Source organism: Amblyomma mixtum, chromosome 7 (assembly GCF_055824585.1).
Source record: "Amblyomma mixtum isolate Tamu chromosome 7, ASM5582458v1, whole genome shotgun sequence".
In the NCBI taxonomy this organism is placed as follows: domain Eukaryota; kingdom Metazoa; phylum Arthropoda; class Arachnida; order Ixodida; family Ixodidae; genus Amblyomma; species Amblyomma mixtum.
This window is the reverse complement of record NC_143018.1, coordinates 34,533,349-34,559,972: the sequence shown is the minus strand read 5'-3', so window position 1 is coordinate 34,559,972 and position 26,624 is coordinate 34,533,349. Positions and strand designations below refer to the sequence as shown.

Below are 26,624 nucleotides of genomic sequence, written 5' to 3'. Positions count from 1 at the left end.
CAAATCGATAAGCGCATTACTCTAGCGTAATGCGCGTACTATGTGCTGGTAATTCAAGCAACAGGAACTGCGGACGTTACACAACCCGTATGGCATAGTTTAGTGAGCCTTCATGTGTTGCGGTTAAGAACCATTGACGCATAATGATGATAACTAGATACTTTTCAAGAGCACCGGTGAGTGCGTGCGTGTGTGTGCGAGGATGTGCGTGTCATATGACGGCAATCTGCCTGCGCTGATAGAAAGATGTGCAGGGGGCTTCTACAAAATTTCCTTTTCTTTTTCGGGTCCGGAACCCTGATATAGATAAAGCACGTGCACGGTCGCCGATTAATGGAGACCTTCAAGTTTAATGAAAAAATAACCATGCGTGATTCTACCAGATTTTTTCGTCTCTTGCAGCACCCTCACGGGAGAGTTCTGCAACCTGAGGATCCATAGCGCACAAAATTGAAGGGACACAACGCAAGCGCCAAGAAAGAAGAATCAGCGCTTGTGTTGTGTCCCTTCAATTTTGTGCGCTATGGATCCTCGTGTTGACTACCCACTAGCCCGAACCCTGACCCTTCTGCAACCGTCACCTCAGGGAATTGGACCCTGGACTGCGCCTCCACCTTCCATGTGATGCAGCGCGTTGTGAAGCAACATTATTGTGCCGTCTATGGCTCGGCGTTGCCTTCACAAATCAGCATGCTTTCCGTATCGGGATGGCCGACAGCCCTTCTTGTGTAAACTGTGCCTGTGAAGAGACAATCACTCATCTCCTGTGTGAGTGCCCTGCCTTTGTGAACGAAAGACGTCAGCTGAGTTGTGCTCTGGACCGCCTTGATCCTCACCCTTTCACAGAGGTCAAGATCCTCGGTCCGTGGCCGCAAAAGTCGACTGCCATCTAGGCTTATAAGGCACTGTTTTGTTTTTTGCGAGAAACTGCCTTGATTGACAGGCCGTGACTGTTTCCCGTTCCTTCTCTCTTCCCTCTTTAATCCCCTCATTCCCTTCCCCTGTGCAGGGTAGCCAACCGGAAACCTTTCTGGTTAACATCCCTGCCTTTCCCCCCTCTCTGTATCTATCTCTGCTGCACCCTCCGCCCGATGAAGCTTGCCGTGGCATAGTGCCGATCGCTTAGATTTAAAATAAACGATTTTGCTCTATTGCCAATCGAAGCCTTCTGTCCCGGTCGGCACTGGCAGCAAGGGTATCGGTTGGTGCGTTATTTGTAACAAACCTCATAACAGCCTTCAGCACTCCACACCCTGCAACCTTCCCAAACCCCTGCTAATGCATATTTCTGGACTTCTATGACCTCCCTCTCATGAATTCTTGCTTGGCTTTCAAAGAAAACCAGAACTACTCCTCCCCCTTCCCTTCCCCCGCATTTAAAATTTCTTACCTCACTCGAAAAACTAGGGTTATATATTAACTCCCGTTTAAAGTATTCTAGTTTCTTGACTTCAAGCAAGTTGCGTGGTGGTGGGTGTAGTAGCAGTAAAGTTCAGTAGTTCAGATGGACTTGCATGATAACTGGAAACACGATATGAAGCAACGGAGCCCTCCTTTCTTCTTTCACTCCCTTCTTTATCCTTACCCTTACGGCGCGGTTCGGGTGCCCACCGAGATAGGTGTTGTTGTTGTTGCCTCAAAAACAGTGGCACATACCCACGGTGGGGGATTGGCCAGGGTTTGTGAGGCAGTTAGTGAGACAGATATGTGAGACAGTTACTGCGTCATTCTCTTTCCTCAAAAAGCAATCTTCAAGCAACAGGGCAAGAAGATGCGAACGTAGCGCCACCGTAGAAAACGGCACCTCAACGCCGGACGAGCAGACGACGAAGATGCAGCGGGACGAGCTCGCGCCCGTCGACTGTTCCTCTTCCGCTGGTAAGCTGGCGATCCTCGCCGAAAAGCTCTCCGATTTTCGCGCTTATTCTCTCTTAGAAACCAGATTTTGTGTTCCTGGTTTCCAGCTTATCAGTGCCGGTCTTTGAGCGCCATCGCAGTTCACAGCGAAGCCGTAACTGCAACCTTATTCACGACGCCACTGAGGATGTAGGCCTCTACGTCCAGCGCGCTTTGACCCACGATGCCCCCCTCTCGTTACCTTGAAGGTACTTCACAATATGTCAACTAACAACGAAATGCGGTGATAAGTTCACCGTTACTGCACCTGCTGATCCCGTGAACTGTTTGTGAAAACATGTCTTGGAACCGCATATGGCGGAACAAGGTTGTGCTGCATAGTCAGTCAACAAGAAGCAATGAAATTCTTTTATGCTAAGTTCTCATGAACGTAAAACAGCCTCAGGGTTCCTGTGTTGCTGATGAATTGCCCGCCCACACTGTTATCTCGCGACGATTGTTTCTCACAATCGTGCTTAACTGGTGTAAGCTGATCAGAAGGTGTGGTGAATGAATGGTACGCGCTTAATTGTGCCATCCGCCACAACACATCCCAGAGCAACGCATAACCAAGACTTGAATGGAGTTACATGCACCTGTTCGCATAATGGCCGCGTTAACTTGTTCGCACGTACAGACCAGTTAACTATATTAACGCGTGCACATTTTCAACGCCAATAATCAGGGTTTACCATTGCATTCAGTATATTTCGCATCGATCACTGCGATGTCGTACGGCTTCAGCGCACTTTGCACTCAAAGCGCTTTGTTTGTGAGCTTTTGGCACACGTTACTACTACTGCGTAGCGACGAAAAAACCTTCAGGGCAGTGAACAACTGACCTATTGCCACGGCACTGGACAACTATACTTAGTGGTTGACTGACCTAATGCCACGGCACTGCACATGTATACTTAGTGGATAACTGACCTACTCTCACTACACTGCACAGACACACTTAGTCACGGCACTGCACAGGTATACTTAGTGGATAACTGGCCTATTGCCATAACACTGGGCAGGTATACTTAGTGGGTAACTGACCTATTGCCATGGCACTGGGAAGGTATACTTAGTGGATAACTGACATATTTTCAACGCACTGTACAGGTGTATTTAGTGGATAACTGACATAATTCCACGGCACTGGACAGCTATACTTAGTAGATAACTGACTTATTGTCATGGCACTATACAGGTGTACATAGGCCGCCGCGGTGGCTCAGTGGCTATGGTGCTCGGCTGCTGGCCTGAAAGACGCGGGTTCGATCCCGGCCGCGGCGGCTGGAATTTCTTTGGAGGAGAAATTCTAGAGGGCCGTGTACTGTGCGATGTCAGTGCACGTTAAAGAACCCCAGGTGGTCGAAATTTCCGGAGCCCTCCACTACGGCGTCTCTCATAGCCTTAGTCGCTTTGGGACGTTAAACCCCATAAATCAAACCAACCAAACAGGTGTACATAGTGGATAACTGACCTAATACCACGGCACTGGACAGGTATACTTAGTAGATAACGGACCTGTTGTCATGGTACTGTACAGGTGTACTTAGTGGATAACTGATCTAATTTCACGGCACTGTACAGGCGTACTTAGTGGATAACTGACCTGTTGTCATGGCACTGTACAGGTGTACTTAGTGGATAACTGACCTAATGCCACGGCACTGCAGATATATACTGTTTTCAGTGCTAAACGATAGTACAAACTGCACACAGCGAAGTATACAAGCAGACTTCTTGGTGGCTACTGGACTGTCTGTCGTTTATTCTTTTGTTCTCAGCTTTTCATTGCGCACAAGGTGCCTTCTCTGTGGGAAGCTGATAAAAAAGGAAACGCCACACCTCTGAGATGTGTGAAGAGCGCATGGCCTGCTCACGTGACTGTGGACGTCCTCCGAAACAGAACAGCGCCGCTTATACCGGATACCACGCAATCAAATCCCCGTATCTGCTTCACTGTATACCGACGGTACATACAATGCCAAACGCAACAACACTTACCCGCGACCCTGATATCAGCAGCCGGACGCCACGGCACAAGTACTGTAGGCCAATTTACAATTTAGTTTTTGCGTTTAGGAGGCTTCCAATGTCAAATTGTTTTTTGAACGAACAAAACATGAATCGCCGGTCGTTATAGTGGAGCTATTCGGCTACCGAGGAACGGAATACAGCGGGCATATTTCGTTCTTTTCCTGATCCATTATTTAAAATTGCCCAAAGTCATCGGTCGCTACTAAGTGTGGCGCCAGTGCTGATAATTAGCGAGTGATGACTAGTTTAGTTGGTTTACGGGGTTTGAAGTCCCAAAGCAACTCAAGCTATGAGGGACACGTAATGGAGGGCACCAGGCAATTTGTACCGCCTGGGTTTGTTTAACTCCACTCTGACATCGCACAGTACACGGGCCTCTAGCAATACGCCTCCATCGATATACGACCACCAAGGTCTGGATCGAACCCGCGTCTTTCGGGTCAGCACCCGAGCACCATAACCACTGAGCTACCGCGACGGCTACGAGTAATGAGACACCGGTCATGGTATCAGAGGCGACGCTTACCAGCTTATACGCAACTTCGAGAAATTAGACCTTGTCTTTAAACATATATGCAGCCTTGGCATTTTAATTCAATAGCATTACATTTGTCACACCAAATGCCTGCCAATTTCCGGGACCACGAAATTCGCTGATTGGTCGAGATATGTCACGTGACCTCTTGACGTCATCGCACCCGGCCCACCGTGGCAGCTGGAATGAAATTAATGACTGGTCGATAGAAGTCAGGCAACCTTGTGACGTCATCACAACCTGCCCACCGGGTTGTGGGCAGCCTAGTTTCTACAGCAACCTAGATATAGAGTCGAAATGAAGTCAGAATAGAATGATATATGTCGGTGCCGTCACAGCATAACGATACCTGCTACTGCAGCTAGCCGTCCGAATATAGCGATTGATGGATGGACGACTGCAAAAAAAAGAAAGATGCCCAGGCTTAGCTTGGTTAAGCCAAGAATGCGTTGCATATTGCGCGGTCTTTTTGCGCGAGGTATTGCTTGGCGGCACTCGATTTTCTCAGCAGCTTTTCCTCCGTGACGTATGGATGGATGGATGGATGGATAGGAGCGCCCCCTTTGAAACGGGGCGGTGGCAACCGCCACCATGCTCAGACGTTCTTTTTTTGTTTTTCTTTTTTCTTTTTTGTTCTTTTCCTTTTTTATTTTTTTAAGTGGGTGTTGACGTGACGTCACCAAACCACGTGACGTCACGTCACGTGGTTTGGCGGCTGCCCGGCCGCGCCCAAGGGCTGAACTGAGTGATTGCAATATGCTACGCATAAAAGATAATATCTGACGCAAACACGCACGGAAGTGCGACAGATGTGAAATAAAATGCTGTCGCACACTCTTAGGCGTCCCCGTGGTTTTTATTCGTCTTAGCATGGTGGGCACTGATTCTGAGATTACATCGACTTTTCGTGCCTGTTATCTCTCATGTGCAGTCGCGGCGGCAGTGCTGTGGTTGGGCGCGGTGCTGGTGAGTCGGCGACATGTGTCGTTCTTCTTAAATGAGCAGCACCGATTCCAGGGAACGCGAGAACAGCGGCGGTTTCCAGCCACACAGTGACGAGGAAGCACTGGTGGTACCCTTCTTTCTGATGCTTTCCTTTTGCTCCCAGACATTAAAGGGTTTTAGCCGAGCTGTAGGCGTATTCATAAATAATTGTCGGCGGAGTCTGTGTCTTTCGTTCCGTGCGTTTTGAAGCACAGAGAGAGAGTAATAAGTGCATTGCAATGACATTTAGGGAGATTAGTGTCGTAAATTTTTGCTCAAAGTGTAACTCAGAACAACTCGAAGTTGGCTTGCATCGATACGCTCTAAACACGAATCAGTCTGTATGGCAGTAAAAAAGAGCAAAACGCTGAGGCAGCATATGAGTATCGAGCGTTAGCAATATCGAATTAATATTGCGTCATTAGGCATCTTCGCTATACCCGCTATACCTGGTACAAAGCAGGTTTATTCCCACCGCAAATCATAGTAATTTGACGAAGTTTCCAATTGGAGATGCTTTTAAACGCGGCAACGGAGGTCTTCTTGTTAGCGTTGATTAAAATCTTCATAACTGCTTTAGAAGTTCGCATGCTTTGAAGACGGAAGTTGTTTTCGTTGCCGACAGTGTGTATTCTGTGTTTTTGGTAATGAAAATCTACCCCAGAACTTGGGCAGAGTACCTGGCCCCTAATAGGGAGTTCGCTAGAGGTTTTACTCCCTTTTGTTGTGAAAGCAACACTACGCTAGTCGAAGAGCCGTTTCGCGGATCCAAGAAAAGGCCATACTGCGCATGCGCGAGGAGCAGTGACGTCACACGGCGCACAGCTGGCGCCGTCGCTGCGCGGCTGACTCAGAGGTGCCGCCGCCGCGCTCGCCAGTTGCGCATGCGCAGTAGCGGCGCATAGCTAGCGTGCCGGGGCCGCCGCCGCTGCCGCGCGCTCTCCATCGCCTCTCTCTCTTTCTAGTCAGACCAGAAAAAACATCTTTGTGCACGATGTGATTCGAACCACCATTCTTCCGTTCCGCAGCCGAGCGTGCTAATTGCTACGCTACTTCCTGCCAACGCATATGTAGTTCTCCTGGTCTAGGACGCTGGAGAGTGTTTGCAGAAAGGCATCGAATCAGACGGATGCCTCCCAAACGCCCTCCAGTGTCTCCAGCATTTAAGATTCACAAACAACTGTGTACTTAATTGATTAACATCTGAACCCCACATCAGTGACACAAGCAGCAACATCGCGGTAAATGCTTTCCCCTCACCGCACTTCATAATTCAACAAAGCCCCCCCCCCCCCCCCCCCTGAATTTTTTACACCTAAATGGGCTAATTCGTGTTTAGAGTGTAGATTACTGCATTCTTGTGAAAAAGACGCTACTCTCGCTGCAAACAGTAGTTTTATCAGCTATAAAAGGTCAGGGAATGAAATGAGGTATTGCCACCAGGGGGAGAGTGGCTAATAAACGCTGAGTTATTAGGGAACGTCCTCCGCATCAGGGTCCGAAGGTGCACCCGGCAAACATAAGGGGCGGTCCCCGCCTCCTCTCCGTGCAGTCGATGACCACCCGCCGTTTTCAGAAGCGAAATGTGAAGACTAAGAACCTAAGGGGTTAAGAACGAATAGTGAAAAAAACAAAAAGTCTTTGGTGTGCCTTGAAAGTCAGAAGAAATGAAAAATTTTGCTTGCCATAAAAAAAAAACGAGAAAGAAGACGTCACGTCGGAGAGCCGTAGAATCAAGCCAGCACACGTTGCTTCAGTAGGCAGTCTTTATAGCAATATGCTGCGGGATCGATAAGTTCAGGTTTGATATGCATATTCCTGTCTGGTCGCGTCGCTACTGCAGCTGGAGCGGCCATCATGAGCTGTATCATTTAGGATTTGGTGAAAAGGCGATCGCAAAGGCTTGTGCTGGAAACATTATTTGGGTCAGAACTGTATAGAACATGGAGCCAGCAGCTGCCAGTTGAATCCAGACGTGAATGTCCTGTAATAATAGCTTTCAGAGTACATGCGCATTTTCCTATTGGCGCAGCAAAGCGGATAACTGTCTAAGTCAACGTCTCTTGGAACTTACTGCAGCTGGCTTTCTATTTGGTTCTTTGGTAGGGGTTAAACAGTTTTTCTGTTAAAAATTGTTTTTTCGCCTTAAACTTCCTGCTGCATGATCCACTTTTTTATAGCACAATGGTCGGCTCCCTTGATAGCATGAATTCAAAAGCGAGAAGTGGGTTGACAATAAAACGTAATTTTTCATTAATATCTCGTCCTTTTTCTGGTATTCCTTGTATCACGAGGTATGCCATATCGCAGATGAAAATGGTATGCAGGAGCACTACGCATCCTGGTAGTGGTCAAGGAGCTGACCATACCTGTACAAAAACACACCGTATGGTTCCTGAAGAAGCCCAAATGCGGGTCATGAAATATGCAGTCTTAGCGAAGAAGCTTGACATCAGATTAAAGGCAACGCTGTAAAGTATGAGGAAGAAAATGGCAAGGTGTCATCAAAGGACTGTGAGAGATGTCCGCAATAAAAATCAAACGCGAATTTATATTATCCTACCCAAAATCAAGGAGAGGACATGACCGGGCGCATAATGCGGAGGACAGGTGACCGAAGCCTATTTGTATAACAGAGTGAATTTTAAAAAAGAGAATAAGTAGTCAAAGGGAAAGGGGAGGCAGAGAGTCAGGTAACGCGATGAAATTTTGCAAATTACTAGCATCTTTTTGCTGCGGCCGGCACTGGAGACGGCTAATTTGAGATTAATGGCAGACGGCCTTCTCTTGATGTGGGCTCACCTTGGCTGAAACTAATGACGATTGATTTGGGGGGGGGGGGGGGGGGGGGGGGCGGGTAGTAGAAAGTAGAAAGCCTCCAGGTTTCCCTTCGTCGCCCGGACCAGGAAGAGAGAGAGGCGTCGGTTCCGCAGCTGAACGCTCCCTACAGAGTCAGATCTGTCTTTATATGGGCTTGAAACACGGACAGCACGGACAGATTCATCGGCTTTTTCGGGATTGCAAATGAAGTAGTGTCTTAGGAGTAAAAACTTTTGCTGAGTGCAAGGCAGTAGTGTGAAGCTTAACGGGAAGTGGGGCAAGGCTGGTGACGACAAGTACGCTGCGTGTTTTATATCCCTGTCCCCGCTAACTTGTCCAGCTAACTTGACCGCACTCTTAACCTGCACAGCGCAGTGGGGAGAAAAGGTTCTCTAGTGGCGGCCCTGCTTGAACGTTGTGTTCTTTCGAACACGCAGGCTGCAACGGGAGAGCCCAAGTGATTTCAGCGTGACCGCCGCCTCCACCCCTAAGGTAAATTATGCACCGTAGGACTTGCGGTTCGAAAAGTTCTACCGTACTTGACGAGTGCCGACACTTCGAGAACTGGCGTTGAACTAAATACTTGCATGCATGAGTTCGCCTTACGCGAACTGCTTTGTTTGTGCTGGATCCAGGAGTAACACTTGCCACCGCGACAAGCCAAAAAAGAAAAGAAAGCAAAGTTTCCGCGCACTGTGTAAATGTCAGGTGCTGCACGCGAATACTAACCCCCTTCTATGTCTGACGCGCCTCGCAATCGCAAGGGTGATTTCGAAACTATAGATCGGTTATCTGTACTGCACGTTCTGCACTGCATTGCCTGCAAAAAAAAAAAAAAAACACTAATTGTTACTAGGGCAGGGTTACACTTGTATCAAGACAATGAACAGGCTTGCTTGAAAAAGTTATTTTACAAGAAACTGCGTTCATGTCATAAATCAGGCTAGGCTGTAAGAGCATGTTAAGCATGTGCACCGATGGCGTAGAGGAAGAGCGTTTGCTTCACGTGTCAAATGACCGGAATTCAAATCCCGGTGCTGCGCAATCCTCCATCGGACACATAAAAAAATCCCGCGTGTCGATGGTCTGCATAACCAGGCGATCTAGGTGACCAGAACCGACAACGCTCTCCCTCCCCAGAACAGGATTTGGCCACCCTTGCCTAGTAGTTGGCCACGAACTCCTATATGATTAAACCAATTAACCATCGGCCCTCAGTCCCCAACAGCTGCGGAGGGGCTGACCAAGGCGGTGGCCAGAGTTGTGACATAGCGGAGGGTGCTAGGAGTCTGGTTTCGGACAGGCCGCCATTGGAAACTGAACCTGGCAACGTTTAACCCCAGATCCTTATCCAGTTAGGCTAGTCCAGCTGCGCTGTTCGAGGTGCTAGCGGGTATAAAATGGGATATGATAGGGCTTAGTGAGGTTAGGAGGACAGATGAGGCGTATGCAGTACTAAAGGGCAGGCACGTACTGTACTATCGTGGATTAGCGGACAGACGAGAACTAGGTGTGGGATTCCTCATAAATCAGGATATAGCTGGCAACATAGAGGAATTTTATAGCATTAACGAGAGGGTGGCAGCTGTCGTAACTGGGCTTAATAAGAGGTACAAGCTGAAGTAGGTGCATGCCTACACGCCTACATCAAGCCATGATGACCAGATCGTTGAAAGTTTCCATGAAGACGTGGAATAGGCATTGACCAAAGTAAAATCACAGTACACTGTACTGTTGGGCGACTTCAGTGCCAAGATAGGGAAGACGCAGGCTGGAGACCAGGCCGTAGGCAATTGGGGCATAGGCTCTAGGAATAGCAGGGAAAAGTTGTAAGTAGAGTTCGTAGAGAGAAATAATTTACGGATCATAAATACCTTCTTCCGCAAACGAGAGAACAAGAAGTTGGCATGGAAGAGCCCCATTGGTAAGACTAAAAATGAAATAGACTTCTATGCGCTCATCCTTTCATCGTGCAGAATGTGGAGGTCTTCGGAAAAATGTGTTGTAGCGACCACAGGATGGTAAGGCCTTCAACAAGCCTAGACTTGAAGAGGGAATGCAAGAAACATGTGGGGTGGAAGTCTGTTAACGAGTTATCGCTAAAAGAGAAAGTAGAGGAATTCAAGGTCTCTCTGCGGAGCAGTTATATAGCTTTAACTGAGGACGGCGACCTTAATGTGCAAGAAACCACAGCCATCATTCCGGGGGTGCAGTAGAAGTAGGCGGTAGGATGGTTCAACAGGATACCGGCAAGCTCTCTGAGGACGATTTATGTTTACAAGGGTTTAACGTCCCAAAGCAACTCAGGCTATGAGGGACGCCGTAGTGAAGGGCTCCTGAAATTTCGACCACCTGGGGTTCTTTAACGTGCACTGACATCGCACGGTACACGGGCCTCTAGAATTTCGCCTCTATCGGAATTCGACCGTCGCGGTCGGGATCGAACCCGTGTCTTTCGGGTCAGCAGCCGAGCGCCATAACCACTGAGCCACCGCGGCGACAGCTCTCACAGGAGATGATATAACTGATTAAGAAACGCCAAAGCATGAAAGAATCTAAGCCCACATACAGGACTTTGCCCCTACAAAGACAAGTCCTCTTGTCGAAGCGGTGTCAAGCACCTTGACGTTTTCCCTCCCTTATTCACTTTGTGATTATCATGATGATGATGATAGTTAAGGTTTCCCTGCACGAATACGTCTATGGGGGAGTAAAAAGGGTGCAAACTCTCGTCAAGCGCAGTCCTTTTATAAAAGAGAGTGCGCTGGAGGACAACTTACTTCCTTTTTTACTCCTTTACGTTTAGAGTGTAGGGGCGGGTGCCTAGATGGCGATGACGAAGCCCAGTTCCGGTTTCGCCGCCGCATTCCACTCGTGCTTTTGCAGAGTCTTCCCGGGACTCCCGTTGCCTCTGGGTCCCCTGCGCGCCGGTTCTCGTCGTTCGCTCTCGTCTCCCCGCGGCCGTCGGTTTCGTCGGCGGCATCCCAGTCTCCCCATTCGCCAGATTCGCCGCAGGTAAGCGATTCCGGGCAGCCTAGCAACGAGCCGCCAACTTCGCGCTCCGCGGGCTCCACTGAACAAAGCTTCAATTTTTTTTTTTGTGGGGTCTAGTTGTCACTGTTATGGAGTGCATTTGACAGGTACTTAAGGTCATGGATAGAAGCCTAGCAATATCCCTCACGAGAAAAGTTCATAACAGCTGTATCTTGCCACTACTCACCTATGGGGGAAAATTTTGAAGGATGGCGGGAAGGCTTGAGAATAACTTGCATGCAACGCAGCGAGCTATGCAAACGGAAAATTATAGCTGTTACGCTATGACACGGCAAGAGAATAGAGGCAGTTAGGCAGCAAAGGAGAATTTATGATAAACTAGGGGCCAACAAGAAGAGAAAATTTACATACGGGCAAGGCATATGGTCCTGAACACGTTGAACCTTAATATTTGCAGAGGGGGGTGGGGGGGGGGGTGGCTAGTTGGTTGGTGAATATTCCCGTAAAAGGACTTAGCGCCAAAACAAACCTTTCTTCCTGCCTCTCTTACAGACGTCTCTCTTGCTGCGTGCTGGCTGTTTTGGCTCTAAGTCCTTTTACGAAAATATTGATAACAGTTAACTGGTCGATCCTTATGGTAGCGAGGGGTATTACAAAGGAGGTGAACTTAGCAGGAAGTTAGCAGGAAGTGGCAGAAAGTCAGGTGGGTGGATGATATAAGCAAGTCTGCGGACATGGGATGACTGCAGCTGGCTTATATCACGGTCATTTGGAGGGATATGGAAGAAACCTTTGTTTCTCCACAAGACTAGGGATATGGGAATACCAAGTCGCCCATTCGTCAGCCTTGTTGAAACCTTTGTCCTGTAGTGGACTTAGGCTGTTGATGGTGACAATGACGTAGACATGCATGACATCTTTATGACAATTGGTAGACGTTAAGGGCATCTTTAACGCATATGTAAGCTTTACGGCAAAACATATTGTGCATAAACCGCGAATACATTTTCAAGAAATGGCAATGTGTGCAGTAGCCGCCTCATAGCTGGCAGAGCTGCTAGCAAATGAGCCTGCAAGCAACCTGCAAGCAAATAAGCCAGACTTTAGATACAGACTCTGCACTGAGCTGACCTCACTCATATTTATATACCGCTCCACAACGGTGCTCCACTGTATATAGGTGGAGAACTGGCGGTCAGCAATTTTATGCAAGGTTTTTTCGTCACTATTCACTTATTATCTCTGCCGGATAATAAACCAGGTTTGCATGCGCTTTTCTTTTAACTGAAAGCATTGATTCCAGCCTTGATTCCAGTCTGAAGGTTTTATAGAAATATTGTCCTGAAGCCAAGGAACAGATTTCTGTTGTCCACTGCAGTAATCTTTCCGACGCAGCTTTTTCTAGACGTCTATGAGGCGTATTGTTATCAGTGGGGTCCTCTTTGTTTACTGAGAATACGACGCTCACCTCTAATCAGCGTCGATGTGACGGACTCCGAGCGCAACCCAAGAGTGCCGGAGGACAGCCCCAGCAAGAGAGCGAGGAACACCAGCCGCAGACCAGCAGCGGACAGCACAGCCCGCTGCTCCTCGTGCCAAAGTCGAGCGAAGAGCTGCTCGTGCAGTTGCAGTACAGCGACGACGAAGAGCCCGTCCCTGCGCCGCCGTCTCTGCTGCTCAGCGACGAACCACGCGGAGAGAGCGTGACCCCCGACCTCCCTTCCATCGACCAGGCGGACATCGCCACCCCTGACAAGAACGACGCAACGCTTCAAGGCAGGTTTAGGTGCGCTCACGTCTTAGCACAGTGACTTGTTTCTATACAGACGTTATCATCATCATCAGCCTGACTACGGCCCCTGCAGTGTGAAGGCCTCTTCCATGCCCCTCCAATTAACCCTGTCCTTCGCCAGCTGCGGCCACCCTATTTCCGCAAACTTCTTAATCTCATTCGCCCACCTAACTTTCTGCCGTCCCCTGCTACGCTTGCCTTCTCTTGGAATCCACTCCATTACCCTTAAGGACCAGCGGTTATATTGCCTTCGATTACATGCCCTGCCCAAGCCCATTTCTTCCTCTGGATTTCGACTATGATGTCATTAACCCGCGTTTGTTCCTTAACCCACTCTGCCCGCTTCCGGTCTCTTAACGTTAAAGCTATCAATTTTCGTTCCATAACTCTCCGCATTGTCCTTAACTTCAGCTCAATCCTTTTCGTTAGTTTTCAAGTTTCTACCTATAGGTGAGTACCGGTAAGATACAGCTGTTATGTACGTTGGGATCATGCAGTAGAATGAAAGCATGCTAACAAAAAAAAACGTACAGCTAATTCCATTACGTGTTTACAATGCGATAAAATTAGCAGCTGTTGATGTCTTTATTGAAAGTGACGTCACTTTCAGTCTGGTGAAGACACGTCCTGCCAGCTAATGGAAATGTTCCCGCCTAGTGACGTCATGTCACTTCAGCCAATGGTAATGCTCTGGTTTGGTGACGTCACTATCTCCCAGCCAATGGGATAATTTTTCAGCGCATTTTGGCCGCATGGAGCTTCTAATGCTATCGCATTCAAACTTGCCAACTTTTTCGAACCCCCCCCCCCCCCCCCCTTCCCCCCTTCCAGGGCATTTGCTTCTTGTTCCACGTGGTCGTTATGGCTCAGGCCTGCCTAGATAACATTCTAATTGGCCTGCAGGAATGCGTGATGGTTTTCGGGTATGCAATAGTGTGACGATGCCCGTTTAGCTCAGGGAAACTTTTAATACAGTTCTTGTTGAGAAACCTTGTCTTGGCCGTTAACAGCACGAACCAGCATGTCCGAAGTAGACATTGAGAAACTGAAATAGTTATTAAAATTAGACGAGCTTCAGGGGATCGAGTGTGTGAAACTGTCTACTAAAGCATGACCATCTTTATTATTAATTTTGGTGCTAGCGTTTGAAATGGTGATGTAATCGCTGATTAAACCCGTCCACATCGCCCAGTACCCGGAAGTGGTAGCAGATGACTTCATTTGCGGGCACGGTACATTTCCAATAAAGGAAAAAAAAAGATGCGCCCAAAATAAAGCCCTCACTGCACTTATTAGCGGCTTTCGGCGAGGCACGGTGGGGCGCGGGCAAAGTAGCGGAAATCTGCCTGGTTCTGAATATGATGTCACTACCTGGTTTCTCCGCACAGCATGGCTGTCTGCGGAGAAGCCGTGGAGTGCTATGCTGTAGTAGTAGCGGCTTTCATGGACGGTTCACCATTTTAAAAGCTAGCGCGCCATATATATATATATATATATATATATATATATATATATATATATATATATATATATATCCACTCGAACCCGTGAAGCTTGCCGCATTCTCAAAAAGCCTTTCGGCTTCCTTGCCGCGGGCATACATCATTCATGGTGTGTTCCGTCTCTCCAAGTTCGCGCTGTATGGGCAGCTGAAGAACGGGATTATTGAGGACAACTTTGAGGACAACCTTGAGGATAACCTTGAGGACAACTTTTAGGATAACTTTGAGGACAATTTTCAGGACACTGAGTACAACTCCACCCCATTCTTGCTCTTGTTAAAATTTGATTCTACAGCCCTTTCTCGCTATGTTGATGCTTCTCCGCTATCAAAATCCACATTCACTACTGAGAAGAATACATTAAAAAATGAAACTTTTTTTTCCCCTGCTACTTCTTTCAAAATCATGACCTCAAGTCCAAAAAGGACTCCGTGATCTCCGCTTGCAAGTGAATGGTGTGTAGCTTAGCATCAGGGATCCACGCGCAGAAAATAAAAAGTATTGACGCACCGCAGTTTTCTTGAGAAATGACCGGTGGTGGCGTACTGTAACTGTAATTCAATTTTTACCTTTTCTAGCCCATAAACGTTCTGTTTTCAGTATAAATATATGCAGTTAGGATGTGACAGTCTATCGAAATTCAGTTGATCCTTAGTGTCACTAGGTACGCTCGCCCCTTCAGAGGATTGGTGTATGTGTCGTTCGCGATGACAAATATTGCGTTGTTGTTTCACTGCTCCGCAGTCGTAGATTCATCCAAGACATGGCGAAGAAGCCCTCCACCAGCTCCCTTGACCGGTCGGACGTCGCCGATTTTGTCGTCGATGACCGCTCGCCCGAGGAGACGAAGGCCATCTACAACAACTGGGCGAGCAACTACGAGGAGGTAGGTGTCCACATCCCTTGTTCCATATATGGATGAGTGTGCAGCGATCCAGGCATTTAACTGGCCGTTCTAGAAACGCTTCTATAGTCGGTTACAACTCAAGAACGAAGCGGCAAATGCCCTAAAAGGAGCCCCTGCAGTCAATGGCATCTACCGATTCTTCCCCTCTCCCCGCTGTCTTTTACCTCGCACCTGTTAGCGTGAAATCGCAAGCGGTGGCAGATGAATGGGGAATAACCTGAGCTTAATTGGATTAACCACGGCGTTAGGGAAATCGGTCGACACCAACGGCTGGAGAGTCTCCTTTGAGGGGCATCTGCAGCTTCGTGCTTAAGTTGTATTCAACTATAGCGGTCGTCATGGCAGTCATGATGTTGTTGATGATGATGATAGCAGTCATGATGATGATGGTAGTCATGCGCGATACATATGCAAGCCTTAAAAACAGGAAACACTCATGGGTTTGAAAATTGATCAAGAATCAGCGGCAAGCCAACCTGTATGAGGTTAGTAGCTGTGGTTTATGACTGTGAAATCGTTGTAACGCTTCAATAAAACTTCGGTTGGGCCTAGTTGGTACATGTTGCTGTGAAGTTGATGGTTGCGCAAACGCGGGACGAACTACAAAGAAGAGACACAGAGACACACAGAGACACACAGAGACACACACAGGCGCCTGTGTGTGTCTCTGTGTCTCTTCTTTGTGGTCCGTCCCGTGTTTGTGCAACCATCACCTTCACAGCAACGTTGTAACGCTGCCAGACGTTTGCCTTCATTGGGGACGTAGCGGTTATAGTGGTAGCTTCTTTTTTCCCGGCCACTTAGTCACGTGACCCGTACAAGGGACATATTCCAGGGCACCTCTTTAGTTCCGAGACACGCGTGGAGCTCTCCATTTTTTTAGTACTCTTTTTCGCGTCCCATCAATGACCGCAGCAGTAAACAGATGAGAGTACGCGCATGCGCACAGAGGGCTGTCCTCTTCAGCGCTGTCTATGTCGTACGGGTCTGACCAACTTGCCCCATAGCCGGTATTTTGCTCACAGAGCACTTCTGCTCGGCTTTTGCCCTGATGTGACTACAGAGAACTAGAAGTAGACGTCACGTCGGTCCTCCCACTACGGCTCTGCATTGGGACGTTGTACTACCGCCTTGCCCACGCTGTAAATTCTGTAAATTTGGAGAATTCTACGTAGATAGCAGCGCAAGCTTCATCTGGAGAAGTGGAGCGTTTTAGGTTTAGCCATCCGAACGTCTCACGTGGCTAACAATGCAGAGTCGTTTGTTTCGCGGTGAAGATGGTGTCTCTTGGGAACCGGTGAACTGTAGGCTTCGTTAGCACGCATTGACTGATTTAGGCGCGGTATACCATGTCTCCCGATAACAAACGTATCTCTGCGGTGAAGGGCTCGGAGCTGGCTTCATTTTTGTCGCAATGGTGCACTACCTCCTTTATATATATTCAGATATCCCACTAACTTAGCCATAACGGGTTTGTCTTTGATGCATTGTTGGAAGACCTGTGAACCCTTTGAGCAAATACTTGCTAATCGCTCCTACAGCCCACTGACAATGTCAGTTGCGCGCAGCATTTACTTGAAAAAATTTACAGGTAGCTTCTCATGTGACTGGTGCAGCTGCCGAACAGTGTGGTGGTGCTGAGTCATGGACAATGCATACTCCGCCATTTTCTTTGCCCTCAAGTGGAAGATGTGTCTACCGTGAGCCAATGCGAACACACTTTCTCCATACCAGGTGTCCCTAGATTTTGTGCCACACAAGATCTCCAGGCATTAAAACAAATCGGTTTGGCAGCTGTGGGCACCAGGAACTGCGTTCGAATGAATGGCCTAGAAATAAAGAGGGCGTACAGGTCAGAATCGTTTTATATTGGCACTATTTTTCTTGTGCATCTTACAGTGGGTGAACGCCTGGACTGTACCTTGAAGGGAAGGGGTACTAAGGAGCTATACGGGCATATTAAAAAAAAAGAAAATGTTCACGCTTGCTGTTCCTAAGCTTCGCGAACTACCCAGCATAGCGCGAGCGTATAAAATTTTCTGCCTTGCGTCAACTGACTGGTGCGGCGAAGATCATCTTCGTATTAAGCTTCAAGAAGGGCTCCGAGGTTTGAGCGCTCCGTTAGTGAGGCCAATATAGTAGTTTCATTCGAAATAACTCCGACGATGACCAAAGTGACGACAAAGATGAAAACGATGTGCTAGGCAGTGCTTGTGCATGGCGACCTTGTCTGGGGTAGTATGAAGCAGCGTCTAAGCACCTGGCACTTTGTTACGGAACGTCTCTTCAGATACTGCGCATTTCAGAACTTGCGGTTTCATAACTACTGTGTGCATTGAATGAAAGCTGTGAAAACATCTTTTTTTTAATTTTTTATGTTTTATGAGCAATCAGGAAGCAGTCAAACAGTATATTTTCGGAATCACAATGAGATGATAAAAGGTGGACGAAGAAAAAAATTGAAAATTTTGTGCACCTGTCCTGAAATGACTTGTTGGTTAAAGGGTTAATTTGGAGCCGTCCCCTGTCTCGTCGTTCATGGCCAAGGCGTAGTTTCGGAACGTAAAAACCTCAATTCCATTTTGTAAAATGGCAAAATTGGCAATTTCTGTACACTGCCATCTACCGAAGGTGCATGCAATGCCTGACTAAATATTCGCTATTCTTGCTTTATCTCTTACACGTTACTAGGAGTGCACGTCTTTCTTCATACTTGAAGGAATTGGTGAGCGCTATAAAAACACGGAAAAGGGACGAACACACAGGACGAAGCGCTTTCTAACAGCTGTTTAATCTCAAAAGGAACATGACTATACACACACATTTGACGTCATATCATGCACAGAAGAGGGAGGAACGCACGCGCTGACAAGAATGAAGGAAAAAAAGGAAAACAGGTAAAAACTACGCGCGCTTACAACAGCCGAAGATTACTATTCTTGAGATAGGTTAATTCAGTTCCCCTAACATCACCGAGGGGTGATGTTAGGTGTATAGTCATGTTCCTTTTGAGATTAAACAGTTGTTAGAAAGCGCTTCGTCCTGTGTGTTCGTCCCTTTTCCGTGTTTTTATAGCGCTCACCAATTCCTTCAAGTATGTATTTCCAACTAGCCCCAGTAGTAGCTCTTTTGTCTTTGTTCAGGACATGGCGCTACAGAAGTACAAGGCCCCGAGCATCATGGCGCACTTCATCAACCAGGAGCTCCAGGTGAAGAAGGACGCCGTCATCATAGACGTTGGATGCGGAACCGGACTCCTTGGAGTGGAAGTATGCATCCGTAGATCAAGGTGCTCAGTTAAGAGGACTGCACGCCGCCGTCGATTCCGCAGCTGTTGCTTGCTTCGGAATTTTCGAAGTGCCGCTTTTGTGATTGTGCACTTCAGCTAGAAGCTGTTGCTTTATTGAAGTCAAGTTTCGAGTTTCATGACAGGAATGTATCTATGGTATCACCAGAACGGTGCGCTAAAAAAAAAATATTGGGACGATTAATAAGAGTGGAACGCGATAGCCTTATATTTCACGATTGTCGCAGCTTCTGTTGCATCTTCTGGGGGTGTTTGCATGAGTTGCTTTGCAATGGTCGGTCCATCAACCACCGTATTCGAAAGCTGCTGTAGCAGGTATTCGCTATGCTGTGACAGCGCCAACATTTTATTTATTTATTTATTTATTTAACAATACTGTCAACCCTCGTGTGAGGGTCCTTACAGAGAGGGTTACATTCGCATATATCTTACGAAACAATTCTGGACAAAAGCATTTTTAAGCGGAAAACAGTTTATGAGCACAGTTTTTTTTATCTAATGCAAGATTTCACTATAACAAGCAATATATCCGCAGATTAGCGTTTTTGCTATCGTCCTAAACGTTCTCCATTTGGTTTTATATAACAGTTTCAGCTGTTCGATGCAATCACTTCACTTCACTTTATTACCTTAAAGACCCCTAGTTAGGGGGTATTACATAAGAGGTGGGTACAGATAGAATGAAACTTTATGTACAAAGACGTTATTCGTTAAATATGGCAGTTATACAATTCAAAAATGAGGATGGACTGGTGGTTGCAGCGACGTCGTGTGGAAGGCCGTTCCAGTATTTGGCTGAGCGAGGAAAGAATGATGCAGCAAATGTTGTGGATGAGTCTGTGGACGGGAAACTTGCAGGCGATGACCAAGGCGGTGTGAAATGCGTGCTGGAGGGCTAATGTAGGGTAGAATACGCAATGAACTGTAAAAAAGAACTTCTGAAATAAACACATACTGGCGATGCGACGACGACAGGCAAGGTTTGTTAGGCTCAGCTCTGCTTTTAACGATGATATGCTGATATCATATGAATAACATGAATGAATGAATCTAGCGGCTCGGTTCTGTAGCGATTCTAGTGATGTTAACAAATAGATTTGGTTAGGGCTCCAAATGGCGGATGCATATTCTAGTTTTGTTCGAACGAGGAACTTGTAGGCAAGAAGCTTAAGGCGCAGATGACGTTTCAGGAAACCAAGGGTTTTGTTAGCTGATGGTAGAATGTTAGTGACATGCGCATTCCATTCGATGGAAACCATCTAAAAGAAAGTTTTTGATACATAGCAGAAGAATGGACCACTGCCTTCATTATTTTCTTAATAGTATCTTACAATGTTCCAATTTTCAAAATTTTTGTCCGACAATGTTGGACCTGTATCACATTGTTTTCTGATTTTTTATTGTGAATTCTTTTACATTCTTTGCTGAACTCAAGCATTTAAATCATCTACCCTGTGGGTGGCGTCTTTGGGGACACGCGATCTTGTGACGTCATACCTTCTTTGAGGTCACTTGTCCTCGTGACGTCGTAACTCTCTCACCCAATGAGTAAATTTCGGGACCCCAGAAAGCCTCCGTTTTGTTCCAGACGTGAATTCTAACGCTGTCTAGGTTACTATCTAGAAAATAGGTTGCTCACAGCCTGGTGGGCTCGTCTCTCTCGACCAATCATTGTCATCTGTCTCGGTGGGCATGTTTCTCACAAACCGATGGTCAGGGTTCCACCTGACACGGTGGGCAGGTTGTGATGACGCCACAAGGTCACGTGACCTATATCGACCAATCAGCAAATTTCATGAGATCAGATTTTGCTCCTGAGGTGAACTCTGTTCCTAACCCATTAAAATCACGAAAGTCCAAGCGAGTTCTTCATCAGTGACCTGCGTTTCTATTGTCGTGGGTATCGGAGGCTCTGGGCAGCCTTCTAAAAGATACAGAAATGTAGGACGTCCAACATTTCCTTACGGAGGGGGATTCGTCAACGAGGCGGGAACCGCGAGGCAGTGCGGTCGTCGTTCCTATTTAACTGTGTCGCTCTTCTTTTCTTCCAAAGCTGAAAAACCTCGGGTACGGCTACATCGACGGACTGGACTACAGCGACGGGATGATGGCAGAGGCGATAAAGAAGAACATCTACAGGCGGCGCTTCATCGAGAGGGTCTCCAAAACCGGCAAGCTGCCTCTCAAGGACGGTGAGCAGCGAAATGAAGGCCGGAATAACTGTACCACTTTAAACGTTGTGGTAACGTAGTAGTCCTTGGCGCAACCGGCGGGGGCGTTGTCATGGTAACCACTTGGAGGATGGTTACCACGAGTGCAGTACTAGTGCAGGAATCCGTAACTTGTGGGTGGTCACCACCAGAAGCAGCACAGGTAATCAAGTGGATGGTCTCACTCTGGTACTTTGAAGGAACGGTATTTGCCAATACGTTTCCAATATTGGGTCAATTACCCGTGCTACTTGGGAGCGGCAGATCCTGCGAAACGTGCCGCCTGAAGAGGTAATCGGTAGCGCAGCTCTAAGTGCTCGCGCCACCGCGCTATTCGAAAAGCATGTGGGGAAAAATAAAAAGGGCGCCCTAGAATTATACAGGTATGAAGTCGCTCTCATATTCCTCTACCTCAACATATCATCATCATCATCAGCCTGACTACGCCCACTGCAGGGTAAAGGCCTCTCCCATGTCTCTCCGATTAACCCTGTCCTTCGCCAGTTGTGGCCACCGTATTCCCGCAAATTTCTTAATCTCATCCGCCCACCTAACTTTCTGCCGCCCCCTGCTACGCTTGCCTTCTCTTGGAATCCACTCCGTTACCCTGAAGGACCAGCGGTTATCTTGCCTTCGCATTACATGCCCTGCCCAAGCCCACTTCTTCCTCATAAAATATAAATACCTAACGGCTGTCGCTGAATATCTCGTTTCACAGCAGTAACCGTTATGTCAGTTTTTTTCTCTCCTCGCAGCCGAGTACGACGTAGTGGCGCTCTGCGGCTGCCTGATGCCTGGGCACATCATGCCAGATGCGCTTCCCGAAGTGGCCAGGCTCCTGAAGCGTGAGTGTTTCATTCTAAGCCTTTTAGCAGATACTGCCATCTCTACCACTTTATATGAGTCTGCCCCGCGCCACACCTATCTGCATTCAGCATCCATGCATATGCCTCAGATGTCCGCCAGTTCTATCCATACCGATGCTGCTCATCTTTACTTTTGATATTTGTGCACTCTTCGCTTACATCACTGAAACTTGTTGCCCACACCAAAGGGGCCATACATAATCACTATCGCTCTCATCATCTGAAAAAGGCAGCGTTGAGATATGTGAGGCAGCAGAGGGTGCAAGAATCTCTGTGAGCAGAGAGGGCGGAGCGAAGAGCTTAGGATATTTGCTGGGGTGAGGTAGGCGTAGCTGGCACAAGACTGGAGTTAGCCGGGGGTGACTGGGAAATAGCTTTGTTCTGCACTGGACTTACTCGCCTGAAGGCGCTACTGTAACCCTTTTGAATACATATGTACACAAGGCGTCAAAAGTTTACGGGCTGACGCGACCGTGGATAGGGCTATTATCATTCAGCCTTCGCGGCACAGCCCGAAAATGGTATGCAGTCTACCGTATTCACGCCCTAGAGCAGGGACTACACAATTTGATTTCAGGTTGCGTGCAATGGCTGAGACAAATTCACATTTCTCACGACACGCGTACCTCGTAAACTTATGACGCCGGGTGTCATGGCTATTCCGATGCCCTTCCTACTAACGTTGCGTGAACTACCCCTCAAATACATGGTCTGACAGTGTCCTTCCCTCAGGACTGCGATATACAACACGTCACCCTGCCTTGCTCACTGCTTGCACCCTATACTTTCTAGGGGAACTGGCTCGCACCCACATGCAGCTCCGATGCATCTCACTGCCTCTCCTAATCCAACACGCGCTGAAGCAGAAGCGGTAAAGACAAGGTTAGAGAGTGGAAGGCTAGGCGCCGAAAACAATTTTTTCTTTCTCTGTGTTTATCGGCTTATGCTGATGATGGTGATGATATCACTATGATAACAATATTTCGTGCATCACCTGTGCGGTGGGCGACCGCTTTCGAATGCGCAGCCAATGGCCGGCTGATGTGGATCCACCGCACCCTGGACCACTATGAGAGCAAGTCCGAGCAGTTCCTGGAGACCCGCTTCACGGGCACCCTGCAGTCGCTGTGCCGTCAGTTCCGCATGGAGATCGTGGTCCGCAAGAAGGTCCAGGACTACCGGCTCAAGTGCGACGGACAGATATTCGCGCTCAAGAAGAAGTGACGACAGACTGGAGAGCATCCTCCACGACTGTACTTTTCACACCGTGTTGCAATGTCCCATGTGTTTTTAAGAGTGTTGGCATGTCTTTCTTCCCTCGGACCCTGAGTGTGAGTTAGTGAACTGTACGGGCTTCGTATTGAGGTCGAGGTACTGCCAGGGGCTACGACTGTTAAGTCAGGGCCTGGCCGAAGCCGCTAAATTAAAGCTTCACTGAGTCCGGGCCAGGCCCGACAAGCTCGAAAGGAGGCCCAGCCCGAGTCCATTTCCAGCAACAGTGCAACAGTTAGCTTGCTGACTGCGTGGGAGCAGACGGGTACCACACAAGTTAAAAGGGGTGGCAAGGCAGCCCAAATCAAAACATTTGAAGAAACTGTTTTGGTAACGAGAAAAACAAAGAGGTGATGAATCGAATTCGCCCGTTTGTTTTCGCGCAAAATGGCGTGGTCTGTCCGTAGCTCTGGAGAACCCATCCCGACGAGGAAATATAGCTGCGAGAAAATTGGTCGCACACGACAGTATGCAGACCACTTGCACCTCGTGAGGTCGGTGAACGGTAATCGACCTGTGTGTCTTCTCTGTAACGTCTTCTTTTTCTCCATCAGATATTTTGTTGGGTTGGGGTCTGCTTAAGCTGGTAAGGCTATCTGCGCTAAACACTGGTTAAGAACGCTGGTCTGCACCTGGGTTGCTACTCATCCGGAGCGCATCGAAGGCTCTTTCGTCGAACGTTGATTTGTAGGAATATTAAACCGAGTTTTTGAGCTTTTAAAGCCATTTTATGCGCGCAAGCTGGCATGAACACACCGATTGGCTTCTACGAGTGTTTGTAGCGAAGTATATTTCCATAAATGCGAATTGGCGGGAGAAAACGAAAACAACACATAATATACGGGGTTAGCGCCGTTGTCTCTATAAACCAGCTAACCCATTTGCTGGTATCTATTTGTACAAAAATGTGTGAGTCTAGGCACCGAAGATGCGCGCCTAGGCCAGCTTCAGTTAGCTAGGTTAGGCAGTGGAATAGGAAGCGAGCAAGAATTCTTACAGGTGCAATTGCTCCTGCTCACTCATTATTTAAGTGATTGCGTCTCTCTCACTGTTCCATAAGGCCAGTGTTCTCTAGAAACTCCAGTAGTGATCGTGACACTAATAGCCGCTTAGTTCGGGGGCCCTCAGGTACACGATGCGAGAGACGTCGTCCGTGGGAGCGTTCTGTCTCCTGAAGTTTTCCAGGAGTGTCACTCTCGGCGCAGAAACGCTGGCAAGCTGCAACGAAATGGATCAAATCACCCACAACATCACAGTGTACACACATAGGTGAGGTGGTGCGGTGAATCGTGTGCAACCATACCGGCGTATAGGCAGAGTTCGTGCGCACTCGATGCAAGAGAGTGGCTCTGTCGTGCGACAAGCCTCGCGTAACGCAACGGAGTTGCAAAGGTGGGCGAAGTGCAGAAATGTGTTGCACCACTAGCTGCCTGGCGAAGTTCTTCCTTTCGGACATCCACTGAAGACTGGTAAGACCGGGCGTCTGGAGCAAGAAGGTCTGCTGACATGTTACTAGCGCATACTATGTGAGATGGTAGCCACCTCACGTTGGGCCCGCTGGAGGCAGGCAGAGGTGCTGTTTCTTTACGACAAACGCAAGCAGTTCGGTGAAATGGCCGAAGTGAATTCTATGAAATATTTTAAACTACGGTTTCATGCAGGACCTGCGAAGAGAATCGAATCCACACTCATTTCTTAATACCCTACCGCGTGATGTCATCTTTTGAGACCCCAGGTTTCGAGAGCGCACTGATTTGCTTTGTTATAACACTTCAGTGGCTTATTATTGAGTGATTATAGATGTTTTCATTGAAGACAGGTAGTACAGTAAGACGCGTACGTACTACACACATCGTAGTGACGGTGCTAGGCCGGATCAAAAAGATCCGCACGCCGCACGGACCACCACAGTGCTGGTGCACTGACCTCTGGTATTGACCATGGTTGCCTACATAGCACTTAGACTGAAAAAGCGCAAGAAAGCGCCGTCAGGTTGAAAGCATTCTCATATGGCTGAGCCCTGTGCAAAGTATGCAACAAGGATGGTTGCAAGCCAGCCTCTGGGAATACCGTTGTCCTCAGCAGTAATAGCGATCAATGCGTGCGCGAGATTATGAAGGCATTCTTCATTCTAAAAATAGAGGACATGTGCGACGGCCAACCCTGTGTCGCTCACTACAAAAAGGAGAGGCGAATAAAATAATACATAATCTGCGCTATAATATTTAGGCGTAGATATATAAAAAAATATCCGCGCTCAAATGAGGCGACACACATGCAAGTTTCGTGGCTTTAAAGTAGTGTAGACACCCAACTTTTGGGTGCGTGTTTTGCTCTTTGCAGTTACGCGTAAGGCATTGTCATATATGGATTGCCATGTGGTATTCACCCACGACCTTTAAATAATTAATAAACGAATGTCTTTCTCTCGTTGTATGCTAAGGTCGGCACTTCTGAGTATTGTCTCCCATTCCTCTGCATTATTGATTCTGCCATATCCTGGGGCACTGGGGCATCTCCATAGTATGTGCTCGAGTGTAGCGGTATGCCCGCAGAAATCGCACGCATACAACGATACGCTACCCGCCTGGCAGCAGAAGCTGCGCGACTATACCGTTGCTAGTCTTCCAGCTGCGACGCTGCCCCTCCCCGGACGCCTGCGTGCGGACCCGGAGGGGCACGGGTCTTCTTCTGGCGGAAATAAAGTTTCTTCACTCACTCACTCGCTATTTCGGTTTCAACAGCCGAACGACGACTGAGGCATCAAAGTGTGCTGATAAGTCACGTCAGGCATGGAAAAACTGTGATATAATCACTGCTTTGTCGTTTCAGTTCTCTACAATGCTAAATCCAGCCTGCCTCAAGAGTCGGAATGACAACGACTGTAGAAGCAATGATTATATGACAGTTTTTCGTCCCTTACGTGACCTATAACCACACGTGACGTCACAGCCATCGTACTACTTAGTATATTAACTCTATGGTTCGGCTGTTGAAACCGAAACAGAAACAGCATTACATAAAAATTCGATTTAAAATTTTTTAGTCGTCGCTGTCGAATACCACATGGTGATTCATGCATTGTAATGTTTGCCGCATCAATACAGAGAAGAAAACATGCCACCAAAATTAGGTTTCTATACTCCTTTAATAAGCAAGCCCTACGGTCGTGGAGAAATGAAAAAATCCTCGCGGTGGTGGTGGTAGTAGCGGTGAAGTTTAGTTGTTCAAATCGGTCTGCATAGTGCGTGGAGACATTGTAAGAAGCAAAAGAGGGAAAGAATGCAGCAAAGCGCCATCGTGCCATTCAGCCTGAGGACATCATCATCATCATCATCACTTCCAGGGAAGAAGAGGAAGTTGCTCCGGGGAGAGCTCGTGCAGGCTGGCTGTTCCTGTTCGCTGGGCCGTGCGATCCTGGTAAGTAGGCGAGCCTCGTTCAAAATTATTCCGCAATTTTACGCGGATTCACCGAAGAACTAGCTTTTTTGTCCTTATTTGTCAA

General features: G+C 47.8%; 1 protein-coding gene across 1 annotated transcript; it reads left to right on the top strand.

Moving 5' to 3' along the window:
* Nucleotides 1-1,832: 1,832 nt before the first annotated feature.
* LOC149335623 (uncharacterized) lies at nt 1,833-23,086 on the top strand. The gene is made up of 9 exons (XM_089553983.1): nt 1,833-1,878; nt 5,397-5,431; nt 11,156-11,284; nt 12,742-13,049; nt 15,302-15,443; nt 18,608-18,733; nt 20,825-20,963; nt 21,737-21,826; nt 22,875-23,086. Exons 1-9 carry the CDS (start codon nt 1,833-1,835, stop codon nt 23,069-23,071), a joined length of 1,212 nt encoding a protein of 403 aa, XP_089410109.1. The 3' UTR covers nt 23,072-23,086.
* Nucleotides 23,087-26,624: the final 3,538 nt, after the last annotated feature.